The sequence below is a fragment of the Gymnodraco acuticeps genome, unplaced genomic scaffold (assembly GCF_902827175.1).
Source record: "Gymnodraco acuticeps unplaced genomic scaffold, fGymAcu1.1, whole genome shotgun sequence".
Lineage (NCBI taxonomy): Eukaryota > Metazoa > Chordata > Actinopteri > Perciformes > Bathydraconidae > Gymnodraco > Gymnodraco acuticeps.
The window spans coordinates 938,576-960,524 of NW_022992251.1; the positions used below are offsets into that span (position 1 = coordinate 938,576).

The 21,949-nt window shown below is 39.8% G+C and overlaps 2 protein-coding genes across 2 annotated transcripts; one reads left to right on the forward strand and one right to left on the reverse strand.

Moving 5' to 3' along the window:
- Positions 1–515: 515 nt before the first annotated feature.
- Positions 516–19,278, forward strand: LOC117540276 (testicular haploid expressed gene protein-like). Its single transcript, XM_034206872.1, has 8 exons — positions 516–537; positions 611–641; positions 3,161–3,217; positions 4,822–4,950; positions 6,761–6,901; positions 11,343–11,487; positions 17,151–17,285; positions 18,349–19,278. The coding sequence occupies exons 1-8, from the start codon at positions 516–518 to the stop codon at positions 18,478–18,480; spliced, it is 792 nt and encodes a 263-aa protein (XP_034062763.1). The 3' UTR covers positions 18,481–19,278.
- LOC117540255 (E3 ubiquitin/ISG15 ligase TRIM25-like) lies at positions 12,904–15,306 on the reverse strand. Its single transcript, XM_034206840.1, has one exon. The coding sequence runs from the start codon at positions 15,104–15,106 to the stop codon at positions 13,595–13,597; it is 1,512 nt and encodes a 503-aa protein (XP_034062731.1). The 5' UTR covers positions 15,107–15,306; the 3' UTR covers positions 12,904–13,594.
- Positions 19,279–21,949: the final 2,671 nt, after the last annotated feature.

Sequence of the window (21,949 nt, forward strand, 5' to 3'; positions counted from 1 at the left end):
GTGCTACACTTCAGCCTCTTGTGGCTAAAATGAGTATTACATCAACAAATACAAAAACGCGAAACCTTTATTTCCCATCCTATTTTAACAGATGGAAAAAAAGTAACCATGCAAAACCTTTTTTGGTATCTGTTCTTTACTAATAATCACAATATTTGATAGGCTATATCACACTGAAACAATAGATCTCCAGAATGCTCTTTGTATCCTTTGCCTCCAAAGGGCTTCTACCGTTTTATAGGCTACAGTCTACTCTATGGCTTCTACATATTTCTTAACGGGGAAAAAATATATTTGTCTTAACATCTGATATTTAATCTGTCGTCGACCATCACAGTACTCCTCTGAAATCTGATCCAAGCTGACCTGCATGTATCACTTACTTTCAAACGTACGTCTTGGGACAGTTCACAGACTCCAGTTTCAAGGAGTCCTCAGATGGTTGCTAAGGACTCCTGGCTGCATAGCAACAGCAGGAGATTAGTGCAAGCGGACCCATCCTGCAGAGAGGAGAGATGTCTGCAAAACAACGTACAGGTACTAGCTGTAAACTGTGTGTTTAAATGTCTTGTATTTTCATCCTAATTTACTTTCTTGTTCATTCCTGCAGGGATTCTGTCCAGATTTGGTCCATCAGAAAGGTGAGGTCACATCAAATTTGTTATAAAGTTCACACTTTTTAGATGCACTTATTGTGTTTTACCTACATCAAAATTCGTTTTTAGTGTGTTATTGTTGTCTGGTAAACAGTAGGAGCAAACATAGAACACACATAAGTGGAAAAGCTTATATGAAGACCATTAAATGACAATAATTTCATAATACAAAAGAAGACAATACTGTAGTTATTCCGATAAAGACATAAAAGTTGCATCATTTTCTAAAAGCTTTTAAGTTTAAGAATTCTGTTCTAAGAGAAAAGGTCAAATCTATGGTGGTAGTTACGAAAATTGATGTTAAAGGTCACCTATCATGCTATTTGTAGGCAATAGCTTAGGTCTCAGATATATACAAATATATAAAAAACATGTCTATGAAGTGTTTTGCTCAAAATACCAAGCAGATCACCCATTCTAGCCATGCCTCATATCCCTCTATTTCACTTCCTGTTTCAAAAGTGCTGATTTGGGTATAAAGCTTTAAAAAATTTGAAAATCTATTTAAAAAATAAAAGAGGAGGGGTCTGAGCTCATGCGGGACCCGGCAGCTACCGTCTAAACTAAATACTGCCGTGATGAAACGCCATATCATGGATTATCAAGGATTCTCTCTGAAACAGTTTGGAGCTCAAAGGCTTTCTCTCTTGCCGGTTACACCACAAGGTGAGTTCCTTTTTATTTCCTGCTTCTTCACACACATGCTCTCCAGTACAGGTTAGCTCTGAGTGTTAGCGATGCTAATGTAAACACCGACCATATTACGTCCAAAACAGTCGACCAATGTTTCTGATAGCAACGTTTCTGATTGGCCCGTGGGTCCACATTTCAGATATTACGTCATATCGGACGCAAATCTGGATCAGCTCCGTTATAGCCCCGTTTTTAGAGATTTGGGTACGGAGGAAAAGAGAGAGGGTTTTATTTTCTGACGCTGCGTGAGTTCCCCGACACACCGGGGACACATCTTTATGTATACAAGACATCAAAAAGTGCATTTTGCATGATAGGTCCCCTTTCAATTAAACAACGAAGAAAAAGGACATTAATCAGATATACAAGGGCGCCAATATGGAGATTATCATAGTAATAAATAATATGGGGTTTAAAAGTTGACAGAAATAGTATTTTAGAAGAAATAATAAAGCTATATTATAGTATGTCACATCTCTAAATCCAGCACCAGTCACTTTTACGCTGCTATGGACAATTGTGCACTCCCATTTGCACTATGTACATCATCTTTTTTATATATATCCTGCTTACTTCAAGTAAATGGTTATTTTGTGTTTTTTTGTAAATTATTGAGTGTTCTTGGATTTTAACCCATAAGAACCCGGACCCATTTCTACTTTTGGGGAAATTAAGGGGAACATCATTTAGACTAAATAGACCACCTAGAACACATTTCTGACAAGTAACCCCCCCCTAGAGACAAATATCTGAAAAGTGACATATATGTCCCATTGATGGGCTTTAATGGCAAAGTAACTCTTATTTTTAACTTAAAATTAGTTTGAACATTCTTTGAATTGAAGAATAAGAACAAATTAACTCAATATAATTGAATCAGCTAAATTAACTGAGCAGATCATAATCATATTTCTAATTGTGCATATATGTCACTTTGGGTTTACTGTGAAAGTTTAGGGTTAAAGTCCCGATGTTACAGCGATGTTTGTCTCATTTGTTTCATATCAATTTAATCAATAAATGTTTCCACAACAGGTTCAATGTAATAAAGGACATGTTATGTAAGCATTTCAATTCTTAAATGGCTTGAATTGTACTTTTAGCAACAAAAAAGCTTTTGAAATGTTCTGTCACATGTGTTAGTCTGGCACATGGACATCTTGGACATGTTGTCATGGGAACACAAAATCACATGTCCTGGACCAGGACCCCCCAGACAGTTCAGGGTGTGTCACTGAGGGACTTCATGAGATAAAATAAAGGCTAAAGCTGAATAAGGAACTTTCCAGAACATTTAAAGTTCATGTGGGTCCTTATGGGTTTTAATGTGTGAGATTTGTTATACCTCGGGACTGTGGGAAACAGTATATCGATCTTTCTGTGTGTACAAACATATTTTGAGATTGACAATAAAGTTGACTTTGACTTTGATAAATATATATATGTGTCTCCATAGGATGAGTTATACAAATAAATACTTTTCACTTTAGACACTTTGAATGCTGTTATGTCTGCCGCTTATGTGTTATTAATAATACGTCCTCTTCAAGGGGTTACTCGTGGAATAAAGAAAACGTGTAAATGTCAGTCCTGAAAAGTAAAACCTCTGTAATCGTGGATAAATATTGACAGTGACTTTGATCAGCTTCCCATTGAGGTTTTCAGTTTGAAGCCAGCCTGTTAGCTGAAGAGTGAGACCCGTTGTTTGATGCCAGAGAGAGAAACGGAGTGATTGCACGTTCTGCCCAGAGTCTCTGTATCCGACTCGATTTAAAGCTGATTTGTGTTTTTTGGGAATGTTTTCTTGGCAGGATCCTGGAGCTGGCGCAGCACAAAACCTCAAAGACTATTTGGGAGACGACTCCTTGGTGAGCACCACACCACATCTCTCCTCTTGATTAAAAGTGGTTTCTTTCTCACATAACAATTTAAACTCTTCTGATACCACACGACGCATCACAGCGGCCTCTGTTCAGTATGTCCTTGGTCATTCTTGGTCTCAGCCCCAGCTGTTACATCATATGAAATTGCACGTTAGTTCATTGATCATGGTGTGAAAGAGAGTCCAAGAATTGCAAAGCCTCTGGTCAGTGTTTCCTTCCTTTGAGTTTCTTTCAGCAACATAATTAGAGAAAGATGTCTGGCACGCTCTGGATGGATGTGTGGTTGAAATGGCAGAACATTGAGAGAATGAACAGCGGTCACTTCTGATTGAGAGTATTATTCTTTCATTTGGTAATCGCCCGCTGGAAAATATTTATATAGAGTGTAAAAAAGATCCATTCACTTTAGTATCGCAATATAATCACTTTTTTTTTGTATTATTGTGTTGATGCTCTAAAACAGTGATTCTCAAATGGGGGTACGCGGACCCCTGGGGGTACGTTGGGGTACTGCAGGGGGTACGTGAGATTTAAAAAAAAAAAAGGTTAATTAAAAAAATAATCTTAATAAAATAAGTTAAATAGAAAACACAATTTTATATAAAACATTCCTAGAACCACCAAGGGGGTCCTCATATAAACATGTCAAATGTATGTATTGTATTGTATAGTTTTTCACAATAACATATTACTTAAACTCCTTGGAAAAAGTGTTATGTTATTATTTTTTCATGCATACAATGAAAATATCCTTAGTTTGTTGTAATGCATACCACGAAGGAGTTAATACATCACACACTGAGGGAACATCACTATATTGTAATTATTTATATAGGCTTTTTCGATCAAACATTTTCGGGATCGGTCAGGGGGTACTTGGCTGAGAAAATGTTTCAAAGGGGGAACATTACTGAAAAAAGTTTGAGAAGCACTGCTCTAAAACACATGTTTATATGAATGAAAGTGTAGTATATGTACATGAAACACTTGCTGTTAGATTTTTCTAAAACTTAATTTGTTAAGCTTTTTCTTATATTTTTCCATTATTTATTTTACTTATAGGCACATTTTATATTTTTCTTTGCTTAGATTGCACACTAAGTTGTGGCATGTTCTTTAATAATCTTATTTACATAAAAGTCAAACTAGGTAAAGCCTCTTTCAGATTAATAATCTCCAACACAGCATAACACATTTAATGTTACAGACAATAAAAACAAATCAGAACATAAGTACGTCATAAAAGAAGACGGTCTCTAGGTCACACACAGGGGAAATAGCTATGCTAGTGTTCCTAAAGCTGTGTTTAGGATTCAAGAAGAACTTAAGTGACACAACATTTATTTTGTGCTGGTCCCGTAGACACAACATATGAAATCTCTCTCTCTAAATGTGTGCAATGTGGATTTTAAAAAAAAGTTTGTAATATATCACCTTGCTTAGAGAATCACAAAACATTGAAGTGTAACACCTGTATCATGATGTTTACCGTATCCCCAGGTTCCTTCAAACACAACATCTTTCTTCTCCACCAACTTCTTCATCATCTCTGCTCCTTATTGTAAACGTTTCATGTTTTTCTTGATCAGTGAGAAGGTGATTTGGGGCAACCAGGATCCGATATGGCCGCTTTCTGCATCAGGAGCCGCTCCAAGTGCAAGAATCCAATACCTGTCCAGACACAAAAGAGACTTCTCAGCAAGGGAGGACCCCCGCAGGTACAGTATTGATGACTCTTTTGAAAAAGGCACGAGAGGTCTGACACGAGCCTTTTATAATCCTGTGCTGCATCGACATATTCGAGAAAATGTTTGCAAAGCTGAAGAGATAATGACTCTGATGCTGCTTTGGCACTGAGTGTATTCAGGAAATGCAAAGTGATGTTCAGGACCGAAGCCAGCAGCTGCATCCCCATCTCCTCCGAGGGCTTCAGGATCGATTAGCGCCGTCTTTTAGAGGCTTTTATTTTGATAATGTTTGTTGTCCCCTCCCCCCAGCTGTCAGATTCTAAGCACAGCCACATAACCACGTAACTCAATCAGAAGCCCACACAGGAAGTGCTCCTCGCAGAGTAAATAACAGTAATTCACTGTAACTGAAGATGACAGCAAACACCTGCTGGCTTGCTTTGGAGCAGGAAGTTCATCTGAAATTCAGAGCGGAGGAGATACCGTGGATTCAGGCTGCAAATGAAAATATAGAGATTGTGTTCATTGGCTTGATTTGTATTGGTGAATACGACATCTAAATTGTGATAAATGTGTTATATTGCTCTTTCACTCTGCAGTCCACGTAGTTCATTTCTAATCTGATTACCCGTCAGACTCTGTTCCTGCTCCTCTTAATCAAATATCACAACATTACTGGTCAAAGTCATTATTAATAGTGTGGAAAGATGTATGGCAGCTGGTGCAGCTATACTGTATATTTTCATTATGGACTGATACATGGACATCTTCAATTTGTTTGTTGTGTTATAGCGTGGCTGGATTCTGAGACAGTGAGCCTCCGAAGCGGGATACACAGACTTATTGGTTTTAAGCCTGTTTTTGTAGCTGTTTTGTGTCTCTGTAGTCATTTTATGTAATTTTCTTAGCCGTTGTCTTTTTGAGAATCTTTCTGGTTGGCACATGTCTCTTTGAGTGACATTTTGCAGTTCAGGGGGGCCATAAAGCCACTGTTAACAGTTTGAATGCTACAAAAACATGGTATGGAATTATGAAAACACAGTCAAAAGAGAGAGTTCCAGTTCTTACAAAGAGACCGTTCTTCCGTACTTAAACATTTAATCTAATGTTAAAATGTTTGCAGGTTAATTTTCTGTTGATTGACTTGTAGTTCTGAAACAATTCGACCATTTCTTAATATGTCAATAAACAAAAATAAACAGACAGATTTTGAAGTTTTGATAAATCTTCAAAGTTATTAATCAAGCGAAAACCATCAATTGCAGGTTCGAGCTTCTCAGATGTGAGATTTGGCTTTTTTTGTTGGAGGAAATGATTCATCTTGATGGCATAAATCTTTAAAAATGTGTCACAAATAGACTTAAATCCGGCTGAGCAACTTCGTAAAACAGCTGGAGGCTGTAGTTTAAGGGGAAATAACGTCAACAAATAAATAGTGCATTTGTTTGGGACTACTCTCAGTAAGTTTCAGTCACTACTTGAATCAATGTGTGGTCTTTTCATGCCTTTCATAACATATGACCAGCCTTATGTTAGGAATAGCTTTGCAGAGATGATGCCTTAAATCCTTTAACATGATAACTGTGACAACATATTTTCTTTCCAGCCAAACAATGAGCCAGAATTAAACTGTCAGCTGGGAGCATTCATCCTCCGTTATGTGTCAGCCCATTGTCTCGACTGGAGTTTAACAAATGTAGATGTCTTTGTGGGTAGAGATGATTTTACCTCGTCCATTGTTCTGTCTCCCCTCCTCCTCCTTCCTCATGGCTCAAGACATTCTTCTGTCGCAGACCAACAACACATAATGGATGTGGTAATAGCTTCCATTTTCCTGCAGGAAGGAGGAGGAAGATGAGGAAGAGGAGGAGGCGAGTTTCTCCAGGAAGACCCCACGTCCTTCCTCCAAACCATCCCAGTACGAGCACATTGTCCGCCTGTCGACACCCGGGAGCAGGAGGCGCAGCGCCCAGGAAAACCGGTAAAAGCCTCATTAAATCCAACATGAGTCAATAAAGTGAGGACAAGTGGAGCAGAACCAAACAACACAGGTCAAATTAGTGCCTTTATATTTACGCTTACTTTTTTTCAAGAGGCCCTATTGTGCTTTTCAGGGTTTACCCTTTCCTGTAGTGTGTTCCATAGGTTTTGGTGCATGTATATGGTCTGCAAAGGCTAAAATCCATGTGTTCCCTCAAGAAGGAACAACCTCCATGCCGGAAACGCCTCCATTTTACTCCTTTGTTTACTCCTGTAATAGTGACATCCCTAACTCACGTTTCTATTGGCTAGCGCTCCAACACATTTTACGTGATAGGCTAAGGGGCGGGACAACTCTAAGCAGTTGGCCAATCACAACAGAGTCGGCCAGCTAACCAATCAGAGCAGACTGGGTTCTGGTTTCAGACGGAGGGTGAAATACAAACAATCTGAAGTTATATTACCCTTCTTTTAAGCTAACAAGCTAACATCTTAGCTAAAACAGTTTTATTGTTGTGTTGGTTTTTGCAGATGAAAATGCATCTAGAAGTTTAACTTTTAACTGGGCTATATTTTATTCAAAGGACGTTTCGCTTTGTACACCGGGGAATGTGTCGGCATCTGCTGGCCGGCGATGGTAGCGCGTGCACGAAAACAAGCGCATCTGTCACGGGACACGCGGGGAGGTTGATTGCGACCCAACGGAGCCCATGAGCCAGGGGCGGACTGGCCATCTGTAGAATCTGGAGAACCACAGAACGGCCGGTCGTCAGGGGCCGTTGACGGCCGGCCGGCCCTTTAAAAAAAAAAATGTTTAACGGCATCATTTAAGTTGCGCTGACGGGCGACAGCGGCCGCTAATGCAGTTGTGTGGTTCTTATCTGTCAACAACACACGAAGAAGAAAAAAGACCGGCCACACGAAGAGAAGGGATTAGACGCCGCGGCAGACAGGAAGAATAAAAAAACATGGATACAAATCAAAGAAAACGAAAAGAAAAAGGTGGGGCCGAGAAGGCGAGAACAAAAAAGATGAAGTCACAAGCAGGTGAAGCATATACATGTCGCAAATTGACAGACCTTTTTGGCAGCAGCGCTGCTACGAGCATTATCAGCAGCAGCTTAGAACAAGTGCAAGATGATGAAGAGAATGATGAGGGCGCTAGTTCAGATATACAGCCAGCCTCCTGCGTTCATAATGAGGGACAGAGAGTTGAGCTGCTGGAAGAACCATCTCAACTGGCACACGTGCAGAGCAAGAGGTGGGTGAGAATTATCCCTTGAACTCAGTGGCGTTTTCTCCTGGAGGCCAAGGGAAGCCAGGCTTCCCCTGTTTTTTTGGATTGTAGTTATCATTTTAATAAATACATAAAAACACTTCGTTTAGTTTCGGTAATTATTCCGCCGGCCCGTCTCTCCCCCATTCTCATTGAGTATTTTACAAAGAGTGAAACAGCGCCCCTCTAGATGTTATGGTGAAACAGTAGATTGCACTCTCTGTTGCGAGAGGAGGCTAGCCGAAATTGGCTTCCCTTGGTGAAAAGAATTGAGGGATTGACCAATCAGATGATGCACGTCATGCCTCACAATCCAATCAAATCGCATCAACTTCAGTTCGTACTGTAACTGTCATCACTGCCCTTAAAAAGTAGCAAGCAACTGAAGCAAGTGCAATTATGGAGGGTGGAGATTTGGAGTATTTCATCAAAAATAATTTTACTAAACTTCCGCTACAGGAAGCAGCTCAAAATGAAATCTGATGACAGGCCGATGCCCAAACTGGAGCTGTGCACAGAGAGGGAAAAAGGAGCGAGTCGGACGTAAAACTTTAAACAATAAACAGCGGATTTCTAACATTTGACATTTCATGTGGCTGGGTCAGTTTCCAGGGCTGAATTTTAGTCCCAGTCCGCCCCTGCCATGAGCCCTTGGGGAGCTGTGCCCATTCGGGTAGCGATTTTAAAAAGACTCCCTTACACACCGCTACGCTGCTCGTACAGTTGTTGTTTTTTTTAAAGTTATGTAATAATAAACCTTATTGAAACAGCACTTTTCAAAACAATGTTACAAATACATTTCAGGAATGCCAGACCACCAAATCACTCCCACTACAACAATACACATTTTATGGAAATACAAAAACATTGTCCCTAAACCATCATATATTACCTCAAGATTGACCGATCTTAAAGTTTAAACATATCTATAAAAAAATAAATACGTATATATTTCTGTCCCACAAAATATCGTACATATTATTCTTACTTTTCTCAAGTTTTTTTAAAGGGAAATACTGATTACTTTCACCACTACAGGCCTCTAGAAATCATTTTAAGAAAACAATCTGAGGAGGATAAACATTCTTTGGTTGAACGGCTCATAACTAAAGTCTCACTGAAGCTGTAACCACAACGAGACTTTGCTTATTTTAAGAAGCGAGGAGCCAGAGCGGTTATTTATCACGCAAAAATGTCTCGTTTATCGGTTCCATCTGCTCAATTCTGAGGACTTTCTACTTGCTATTTTTTTTAAATATTTAACTATTTATCACACAAAATTACCAATCTGAAGACTTCACCATGGACTCTGAGACATATGATTTTTCTTTTAGTTTTTTGACATATTATTATTATAAAACAACCTCACTTAGTAAAGGACAGTGCTAAACGTTTGCCTTGTAATTTCAATTATTCTATTTGAATTGTTATGGTCCATTTACCTCAAACATTTGGTTACATATTCTCCATATCTAACCACTCATCACTGATTTAATGTTAAAACAAATCACCAGCACAAAACTAAACTCCTTGAGGTTCCTGTTTTAGAGATTATGTCCACATCCTCCAGCGGACATCCATCTTTTTTAACTTCAAACTGCTTTCCTTCCCCCTCAGTGTGTCTACAGTCTAGGATTTAATGGCAGCAGAATATTTGATATCATACAGTTAAATATGAGCGGTCCAGGCTCCAACACTACGGTGAGGAAGCCAGCGTTTGGACATCTGTTATTTCAGTGTCAGACTGTGGGAGCATATGAGTCGAGACAATAGAGATTATTGTCCCCAGTTCAGGACCCCTGGGGACGCTCGCAGACAGAACATATTTTTATAAACCCCGAACACAGCAGCAGAACATGTTGAAGGGCTGCACAGACATTTGCTTTACTCTCTGAATTCAATGCTCTAATGTCAGGGTTAGGGGAAATCAGGATCCAAATGCAGAATGAGGAGAAGGGTTCAAAGTACCAAAAAGCTGTTGACAATGAAAAACACATAAATCCATAAATCTGTAGCATGAGGAACATCCGGACAAAAGCCATCAGGGACCAACATGGAGGGGGATAAGAAAGAGAACTGCATTTCAACATAAAACCATGTCTGAACACACAAAACTAAAATCATGACATCGAAATGAATAGGCGCTGTTGTAATTTAGAAAGCAGGCATTACATTGATTAAAAAAAACAAAAGTCGCCAGCTGTCTAAACGTAATCCTCTCTTATGGATGCTCCAGAAAAACAACCAAAAATACATCGAAATAAATGAATAAAGCAGACAAAGGAGCACAAGCAACTTGGCTTTACTTTGAGTACTTCTTCTTAAATGACACATATGTGATATACAGTAAACCTTTTATTAAAGATTACTGTGATAAAAGGTACTGGAATTATTATATCGGTTGCTAAGGATTTTATTTGTTCATAAAATGAATCCTTGCAATTTGGTCACCATCTGTATAAGGAATCATATGTTTAATAACTGTTACTGTATAGGTAATATTTCAGGGTTAGTACCTCTTTCCTTCTCTTGATCTCTCTTTACTGGAGACAGTTTAGCCATCATAAATCAACAAATTCACAAATATAAAAATTAATAATCAAAAAAGTATTCCACTGTGTTTTCTAACGGAGGAAAACTAAAGTGTGTTATTCACAGCTGACGTTTAATTGACCGGACTTCTTTCTGCGGATTGATATGACTGCACATAGTCCCCTTGATCCTCCTTAGAAACGGTCTGTTCTCCTTAGCAACGGTCTGCTCTCCTAGCAACGGTCTGCTCTCCTACCAACGGTCTGTTCTCCTTAGCAATGGTCTGTTCTCCTACCAATGGCCGATTCTCCTTAGCAACGGTCTGTTCTCCTTAGTAACGGTCTGTTAGCGGAAACATAACGGACCTCTGGAAAGTCCAAGTTGACCTATAAGAATTCTATTAAGTTGTGTAATAATATGTTTTCATTTCCTTTAAAAAACACTTGGTTTTCAACATACTGTAGTATTGTCTTTTATTGTCATTGCCATTGAAAACATATTTTGTGGATAAATATTTTAAATCACTAAGAAAAGTGCACATTTTAGAAGACAAAACTCATTTGTGTATTCAGTCAAATAAAGCTCAATAAGAAACCTCTTGACTTTTCCCATGTGTGTCTCTCTGCTCCCCCAGGCCTCCTCACACTCCTCACTGTGAGAGGAGTTGTCCCATTTGGCACGTCGACCCCCGCCTGAAAACCTCTGCAGTGATAACACCGAGACTCCTGCAGCTCTCCATCCCAAAACTCATCCGTCCGGACTTCCACAGCAACAGAGAGGTGAGATCCTGAAGGACTTACCCACTGAGATTATGATGTATGTAATATGTGTATTTAAAAAAAAGAATTCAAATGTAATATTATTTGATCCTTTATTGGACATTTTACTTTATCCTCTTAAGTTAATATACTGCTTAAGTTTGTATATTATAATAATTCTCATGTTTCATTTCATTATTATTTTTTGTATTATTGTTTTACACATTCTAACTAAATCAAATCAAATAAAACAAAATATAAAAATATTTACTTTTTATTGGAGCTTCTTTCTACAACTTGTTTATATAAGAAGTTAATACATATTTGTATTCCTATTTTTATTTCAGTCTAAAAGTGAGCCATAATGTTTATACGTCAATATTCTGATCTGATCAAGCGTCAACAGACGCAGTGTTTCTCAATGTCGAGGAAGGATCCTCCAGAGCCACTATTTCAAGGGTGCTACGTCATCGAGTCCCACCGACTGGACTGTTCCAATTTCCAGGATCCTTGGAATTCTACCGAGGCCGGCGTCCTTCGTTGCGGGAAATTTCGAGGCTGCACATGTGTATCCTCCGCGGTCTTAAAATCCCCACAATGCTTTGCGGACGGACCAATTTCCCAAATCTTTGGTGGAAATCACGCTCCATTTAAGGCGGGGCCTCGCATATGACGCACACCTGTTAGCCTGTTCCACCATTCTTCGTTTTCCGAGGCTAGGAGGGATTCTTGCCTCGCTTCTGAAGGAAGTGACATGTCCTACCAAAGAAGCGTCCTCGACATTGAGAAACACCCAGGTCATAATTAACAGATCATAATTATTTTACTAAATATGTGCCTATTTGCATCCATTTGCAGAACAGAAATGTCAACATTGGATAAATGTTAGATTATATAATATACTTTATTTATCCCAAATTGGGAAATTATTTTGTTACAGGACCAGTGTGCTCAACATTAAAAAAACAAATACTTACAAAGTGGAAAATAGTTAACAATTAAAAATAGTATATCAAATATAAACAATATACACAATTCTGGATAATTAAAATGTTCTTTAGCCCTCCTGTTGTGTTCGGGTCAGATCTGACCGATTTACTACTTTCATCAATCATAACTTTTTTGTTTTACATTCGATTAAGGCTTTATGTTATCCTTCAAAGTAGACATTTGAACATCTGAAATTGCTGATCACCACTTTCATTGCATTTTGGATGATTTAGTCAACTTTGTAACACCCATGGTGTTCCCGGTCGACCGGTTGACCGGGAACACCAAAGTAAGGGGGGGGGGGGGGGAACGAAGACAACAGGAGGGTCAAAAATGTTGCAGTAGCAGAAATATAGGCTTGTAATATACTGTTTATACATATGATTGTATATAATTTACAGATATGCAGAAGAATTGCAAATTGTAATCAGGAAGGAGAAACTCAACTTTGTTAAATGTTTTTATTTCTTATCACCGGTTTAATGATTTCATCAACACAATCACTTTGTCACAGCAGAATCTCCGCTATGTATAAGAACATAATGAATCATTCCTCATTAATTAATATGATCATGATATTTACAGATCTATGATATCTCATAACAACAACAACAACAACAACAACACATTGTAATTGAACATGTCTTTACAAATGCACACAAACAGAGCAAAGTGTCCAGGAAGTAGTTCTGCTAGTTCTTCTCTAGACCCTTGCAGTGGAAGAGGGTCAGCAACATAGAAATACATGAAAACCCATTTTTAACAATATTTTAGAGCATAAAGAAATGTAAATATTCATGCAGAGAAACAAACATCATCATGAGCAGTGATAGCTAAACACACTAAAGAAACTAACATTTACAACATACCAACTTAAGACAATATGTCAAAGTACAGCTGAGCCCATAATGTTTGATTGATATCTGAAGAAATGCCACAACAATCAGCTGTCAGCGGCAAGCATTGAGATAAATGAGTTCAAGATAAAGAGCTTTTTGAACATTAAAGCATTGATACATGTCCCAGTAAAGGAAACAACTACTAATAGGAACCTGAAAATGAAAATGAACAACACATGGCCCCTTTAAATGATTATTTGAGTTTGCAGAACTCAGCAGTGTCTCCAATAGAACTGTAATTAATACAGAAGTCCACCATAGAGCGGCTGAGTGAATGTGGTCCGGACTCTGTGGAGGAGAGTCATGGTTTCAGTGACGCTGTAGAAGGACAGAACGCCTGCGCTGTGATCCAGGTACACTCCTACTTTGTTGCACTGAGGAACTGCGACGGGAGTTTTGATGTTGTTGTACCAAAAGGTATAACCGTCATTTAAACAATATAACCCCCATGAACTATCATTGAATCCAAACAAACATTCCTCCCATCCCCCTGCTCTGCTGGTGTTCTTGTATGTAACTCCTACACAAAGCCCCCTCCCAACACCCCACTCCGTTTCCCAGTAACAACGACCAGTCACACTCTCTGTACTCAGGAGCTGAAAATAAAAAGTGAATGTGTCTGTGTATTCCAGGTCTACACTTTTTACTGTGTTTCGATCAAATTTGATTTCATCGGAATATGTTAGGAATTCAGCTCTGGTCTTTGGCTCTGGAGGTGGCAGTACGCCTTCCACTTCACTCACCATCAGTGAGGTGTCGTTCAACGTCTTCCTCAGGACGTCCTGTTGTCTATCTCTGATTTCTGACACAGCCGCTGTCACGTCCTCAAAGTAGCGCAGAGGATGGACTTTGATGCTGGATGAGTGTTTAGGTTCACTGAGAGGTAACAGAGAGGGGTAGTTGAGCAGAAACTGGTTGTTATCCTCTGTGTGAGAGAGCTTCTGCAGCTCAGCGTCTCTCCTCTTCAGCTCAGAGATCTCCTGCTCCAGCTTCTCCTGACGCTCTTTGACTCGACTCACTTCACTCTTCTGCTGGGATCTGACCTGCTGCTTCAGCTCAGTGAACATCTTCTTACTCTCATCCACTGCTTTATCAGCAGAGCCATTGATGGCCTTTGCTTCCTGCCGAAGCAGCTTCACCTCCTTCTCTCTGTCCTGGATTCCCTGCTGGATGTTTTGTCGACTCCCCTTCATCTGTCTCTGCCTCTCAGTCCTCTCTGCTGCAGCTGACACCGTGTCGTGACCTTTATGTTCACCCTTAGTGCAGAGATAACAGATACACTGCTGATCAGTGTGGCAGAACAGCTTCATCACCTCGTTGTGACGGGAGCAGATGTTCTCCTGGAGCTTCTTGGAGGGCTCCACCAGCTTGTGCTTCTTAAAGGCAGGAGAATCATAATGAGGCTGGAGGTGTTTCTCACAGTATGAGGCCACACACTGCAGACAGGACTTCAAGGCTCTCAGTTTTCTCCCAGTGCAGAAATCACATCCCACATCTTCAGCTCCAGCATGGCAGTGATCAGCAGAACCAGTCTCCTTCAGCTCCTCCACTAAGTCTGCTAGCATAGTGTTTTTCACCAGGACAGGCCTTGGTGCAAAGGCCTGTCTACACACAGGGCAGCTGTAGATTAGATTGTCATCCCAGTGGCGTTGAATACAGTTCATGCAGTAGTTGTGTCCACAGGGAATAGTCACCGGTTCCTTCAGTAGATCCAGACAGATCGAACAGCTGATTATTTCTTGTTGCGCCATTTCCTCTCTTAGTGTGTTAGTGAATGTCAAATACTTTTTCTATCTCTGAACAGATAGTCTTTAAGCTCCGAAGGACAACAAATATCTGCTACGTCTGCTCTTGTTCACTTCCTGCAGTGAATGAGGAATCAGCTGAGAGTCACCTGATGTGTTGCTTTAACTTGTTAAGCCCCGAGCCTGTTCTTCAGGTTTCAGGCTCGAAAATGAAATTCCCAGAACAAATGACCATTACTTCTAAAAGGGGTAAATTAATAATCTTTTTTCTCAAAGCAATGATAAACCTGTGAGTTGGATGTAGAAGAGTCAGAATCAATATTGATGTTTTTATTTTAAAGTAAATTCAGATCGAACATAGTAATATGTTTTGTGTACTGAAACGAGAGCCCGTATAATTCCACACACGAAAACAAAATAAAAGTTGGAATACGTTCTTTTATGGCGCTTTTCCACTGCAGCATGTAGCACGGTTTAAGCTTTTTTGTTGCTTTTCCACTAGGGGTAGTTCCGGCTTAGGGCTACTTTTTCACCTTTTTTCTGGCCCTCCAAAATCGAGGTTCTTACCGGGCCAACAACCGGGCTGACAATGCTAAACTAGTGACGTCAACACTCTCGACTGCTAAATGGTCAGAGAGAATCGCTGACAAGGGGGCTACAACTACAACAAAATGAACATATTTTACGGTGATTTCATTGTAATACACGTTTCAAAATGATGCCGAAGTAACAACATACTGATACCGGTCTGCAGGCGAAAAACATTTGTGTTTTCTGAATGGAGATCGGATCGATCAGGCTAAGCTAACGCAGTATATGCTCCGACCGTCCACACTCACAACAACGGCCTACAGACATAAATAAACCAGCGACTGTATTCGCCATGACACAGGCAGTCTGTGGTTTGTACTTGTTTAACTTTTGTCTAGTTTCTGAACAGATATGAGGAGCTGTGAGCTCTGAGGGATAACAGCTAACGGCAGATGTTTTTGATTTTATGTTTCGCATTGAAGAAGACGTCACGGCAGTTTTACGCAGCGTCGCTCCGCCTGCCGAACAGCCGATCGCCCCACCTACAATGCGTTACTATAGTAACTACCCCAATGGAAACGCAGCTTAAAGTGATACTGGCCTATCAAGGCCAAACTAAGCTGTGCTAAGCCGTGCTAGGTCCTGCAGTGGAAAAGCGCCATTAGTGTCTTAAAAGTAGACTGAGGTATGGCAAGGAAGTTTACTACAGCTGAGGCTTTGGAGCTGATTTTTTTCAAGGTGACGATGTCGATGAAAATGCAGACGAACCTGCTCAGCATGCCATGTGTGATTGTGGACAGGAACTGCCATGATATATATCATGTGTCTTCAAAATTGGCAGCACAAAAAATGACAATTCCTGGCAAAAGAACGCCCATGGACACTGCCCAAAAGAATGGGGATAACTAATGAACAGAATAAGTTAGAATCTTCTAATCAGTTCTGATACAATGATAATAAATGTTTGCAATTTTCTGTGTTGAATGTTTCTTTCAATGTTATGGTTAGCAGTTATTTTAATGAAATAAGTAAAAAATTCAAGCTCCGTTTTTTTTCTTTTTTTTAATGGACAAATATCCCCTATTATAGTGTATATAAGTCTCTAATGAGTGACATATATCATTAGCTGAGGTTCTGCTGATTTCTGGGATGTGTACAACTTGATTATACTGTAAAGAAATGACAATTTATAAGACAAAACACAACAATATACAAAAACAGAAATGCCCTATGTGGGTCTTCGAGGGTTGGAAAATGACTGAAGTGATTAGTGATATTGGGCTATATTAAATACAGCTGAATAGATAACAACAACAAAGGAGTCAAAGTCAACTTTATTGTCAATCTCAAAATATGTTTGTGTACACAGAAAAATCAAAATACTGTTTAGGAGGAGTCTAAGGTCTGAATTCCCTGTATCATTTTTTTGTTCCACAGAGCGTCATTGGGCTATATTAAATAAACTTGACTTGATAATAACCACAAAGGTGTCTAAGGTCGGAATGTTTTTTTTTCACAGAGCGTTGCCTCCATCGTTTCTTTTGCTTCAAAGACGGCTCAAATCCCTCCGCGGCTGATCAGACTGTCTCTGCCCCGACTGAAGCAGAGCAACATCTGCCTCCAGATCGGACCTCCAGCCGACTCAATCTGGACCGTAAGAGCACCGACAAATCATTTCATTATCTATTAGTGGCAGAGGTGGGAAGTAGTGCAGTACAAATACTTCGTTACTGTACTCCACTACTTATTTTTCTGCTCACAGTACTTTACTCCACTACTTACATTTTTAACACAAATACCTGTACTTTCTACTTCTTACATGTTGAACACAAATACCTGTACTTTCTACTTCTTACATGTTGAACTCAAATACCTGTACTTTCTACTTCTTACATGTTGAACTCAAATACTTGTACTTTCTACTTCTCACATTGTCCAAACAGGCTGGTTCCTTTAGTCTGAATGTGTGTTTGGTGGCGTGATCATTATTATTTAGAGTCATTGCGTGCCTATTGATTTGAACACGATCCGTGTATCCATCATTTCCTGGTCTTCTCTAAAGAAGAGGGACCAATTAAAACGTTGTCATGTTGCCGTTGTTCAGCATGGAAACATTCATTAGCTAACAATGACATTATTGTTCTATTAATATAAAGGGAGGTCAGGTACTCTTTAAAACAGCTTAGTTTAGTTTAGTTTAGTCAGTACTTCTACGTTTACCAGAGTATTTTTAAACATGAGTATCTGTACTTCTACTTGAGTGAAGGATGTGTGTACTTTTGCCATCTCTGGTTAGTGGAGGTTCTTTTAAAACCCTCCTAAACAGTAGAGGACTCCACATTCAGTTATTATTGTACATTCTTTCAAAGCAGTCTTGGAAGAAACTCGTCTCAACAAAGCAAGAACAGTTTTGGCTGAATGTCTGTTTGCTCGACATCATCAGTCAATTAATTTAAAATATGTTCCAGCTGTTCAAACCAGCTCCATGTCGAGAACTGTAGAGCTGTTTTCTCATGATGAGTTTCAATTAATGTGGAATTTTCCATCAGTTTCCATTCATAGGCCAAACCGCTACCGGATGCGTCCTCTGCTGAAACACCACAGACAGATTTTTACTATCTGTCCTTTCCATCTTTGTTTTTTAAAGTCTGGCTCTTACATAGAAAGATTTTAAGTGAACATTTAGATTGATGACTTTCTGAAGTTTCCCAAATCAGGTTTCAAAGGCGGCGAGGAAAGCCACAGCGAGTGATCGAGTTGAAATGTTAGCGACACCGAAACAGCTTTCCAAAAACTACATCCCTCCTCGAGATCCAGAGTGGAGCAGAAACACCGTCCTGTCCTCCTGAGCGTCCGTCAACAAGTCCACCAAGTCAGAGTTTATAGAGTGTGGATCCTTTTGAGGAGAATTCAACGTCACCTGAAGCAGAAAACTGTTGGTCGAAATGGTGAATAACAGTAATGACGAGCATTTAACTTCCATTCAATGTTTTTCGAATGATTTTGAAAAGCTTTATTTCAAGCCCTGATGTCATAAAGCACCTTTTTACTTTATTTGATTGTACATTGATACATTTTACTCTCTGTTTTTGTATGCACCACATATAAACAAGAAAATGCCTCGTATGTGTAAACCTACTTGGTAATAAAACCCATTCTGATTGTGCCGTTATATTGGCTTTGCTACATGATTGCTCTGTCCTTCTGTATGTATGTTAAGTCTGTTTTTAAAGAGTGCTATGAAATTAAATGTATTCATATCATGTGTCAATTCAATGAGAGCAAACATACCAGGATCAAGACATTGGGTTAGGGTTAGGGATCCAAGCTTAACGACAATAAAAATAGAGTGTTTTTATTTGTCCTTTCTTTGATACTTTGATCCTGTTTTGCTCAACTGTGGTTGTTTTAAATATGCTATATAAATGAACTAGATTTGTACCGTGATAAAAATGTTGAATATGTTAAAATCCCTCCAGAGTTTGAGACGTCTGGAGGGGAAATGTGAGTGAGAACAGATAACATTTATATGTCTGTTTCTCTCTTGATGACATTGCCATGTGTCTAAAGACTTGAATAGAACATCTGGACTGCAGTACTATACCTCATGAATGATTTGTTGTTTTAAATCTCAGACATTTTAAATAAATCACGGCAGGGAAGATAAATAATGTTCGTCCACTGTGTTTTTCCTTTGCTGTTGAGCTGGATTGTGCATTTATATCACAACCACATGTGTTTGAATCCCTGCAAACAGACAGCCTCTGTTCACTGACTTTATTTTGTAGGTATTTTAGCCTTGAAAGTGTAATATTTCCACTGAGGCAACGCTGTGCCTTCTCTTCCAGTTCAACCACTTCCTCTTCTCTCTCTGAAGTTCTGATTTGGTACAGATGTGCGTCTGCCATTTTTTTTTCACGCGTTGATGTGTGTCACTTCAGGCCACTGTGTGTGTGTGTGTGTGTGTGTGTGTGTGTGTGTGTGTGTGTGTGTGTGTGTGTGTGTGTGTGTGTGTGTGTGTGTGTGTGTGTGTGTGTGTGTGTGTGTGTGTGTGTGTGTGTGTGTGTGTGTGTGTGTGTGTGTGTGTGTGTGGTGTGTGTGTGTGTGTGTGTGTGTGTGTGTGTGTGTGTGTGTGTGTGTGTGTGTGTGTGTGTGTGTGTGTGTGTGTGTGTGTGTGTGTGTGTGTGTGTGTGTGTGTGTGTGTGTGTGTGTGAGAGAGAACATTTCCCCAAAGCCTCTCAATCCCCCTTTCAGAGGTCATAACTTTGTTGGTAACACCACAACCGGGCCACAGTTCAGTGAGAGTGCCTGGAAATCCACTAAGATCCCATAACAAGTGAGTGTTACATAAAGAGGAGTCATTGTGGTGTGTGCTGCTGCTCTCAGTGTGGGCTGTAAATCAGTGCAGCTTGTAGCTCAACTCGGCTAGACATGAAGGAGATTGGACCGACGTCCCTCTGGGAGGCTAATCTGGGATTAGCCCGCCATGATGGTGACCCCAAGCAGAGGAGGAAGTTAGCTGCACGTCAAATCAAGCGCTTCCTTAACTAACAGGCAGACACCAGCCAGTGTTAGAGAGTTTTGATACTTTAGGTGAGCCATGACTCAGATTGTTGAATGTATCTCTCTGTATGTTGAACAAATGAACAGTCATAGTATAGTATGTCTTAAAGGTCCCATGTCATGCTTTTCCGGTTATTAACCGTCCCCTTGTGTTATGAAGCTTTTTCTGCATGTGAACGGTCTGCAGAGTCACAAACCCTCAAAGTACACCCTGTAGCGAGTAAAACTCTAACACAGAGAAGACCTGTCTGTGCTGCCCCAGAACGCCTCGTTGGAGATTTCTCTTTTTACATTGTTTACTTCTTGGGTATAGTGACGTATTTCGGGTATAGTGACGTATTTCGGGTATAATGACGTTACGTTACGTCCGCGGAGCCGTTACGTTTGGACCAATCCGCGGACTTCCTCACACACACTCGGTGGGACGTTGCTGCGAGGAGCAGGACACTGTGAGCTGGCTCACTGGTGTGGGGTCGGCGAGACAGCAAGACACCGCGGAACTCAGCCTGGGCACACACACAAACTCCCAGCCAGGCTGCGGGTGTGTGTGTGTGTGTGTGTGTGTGTGTGTGTGTGTGTGTGTGTGTGTGTGTGTGTGTGTGTGTGTGTGTGTGCCCAGGCTGAGTTCTGCGGTGTCTTGCTGTCTCGCAGACAGCCACTGGGCTCACAGGGAGGGGAGGGGGGGGCAGGAGCTCCAACAAGCCGTGTAGGACAGAGAGTGAATACACATACTATACAGAGATGCTGTATGAGAAACCAATGTGAGTTTGGAACATTGAACAATGTAAATCTATTTTAGTAGACCTCAACAATGGAATTATGATCAGTAGAAATTGCCATGACATGGGACCTTTAATATTTGAAAAGATATCATGGAAAAAGTCATAGTATGGTGTATTGAAAATGTCATATAAAAGACATGGTACAGTTTGTTAAAAAAGGGTTATACTGTAGTGTAGTCAGTCAAAAATATCATAGCAAAAATCTAAGTTAATAGTTCGAAATAACAAGAGAAAAGTCATGAAAATATCATAAGAATCATTAAAATATCAAGAAAAAGTCATTGTATAATATCTCTAAATGTCAAAAAAGTATTTGTGTAGTATGTCGAAAATATCATAAAAAAGCCATAGATAGTATAGTTAAATATATAATGAAATAAGTCATAGTATAGTGTATCCAAAAGAAAGTCATGTAAAAAGTGTGCATCTTGTAATGGTGTAAAATGTAAATTGTCCCCTGTCCAATAATTGAAAGAAAGCTTGGTTTATGTCTTAGGTTATTTAACAGGTGTGATTACAGTCAGTGTTTCTGACATAATATCATCTCTAAAGAAGGTATGTTTCTTATGTAACTAATACGTTTGCTGACTTCCTGTTCGCTGTCTCAGCCGTCTTGCTTTATCACTTGTTCTGTGCCAACATCCTCCACAGGATGTGGAGAGCCTGCTGCCCACACCTTCTGCAAAACACAGGAAACACTTAAAAATAGATGTTTCAGATAATAATAAAAACTCTTAGCATTAATTACATTAACGGGTTTATTTTTAAGGAGGTTCTTGTTATGACACCTTCTTGCTTTACACCTCTGTGATTTAACACATATTTAACAGTTCAGTGCTTAACCCGTTAAGCCCCAAGCCTGTTTCTCAGGTCTCAGGCTCGAAAATGACATTTCCAGAACAAATGACCATAACTACACTTCTAAAAGGGGAAAAGAGCCAATCAAATCGAAGGGGAGTTTCCACATACACAC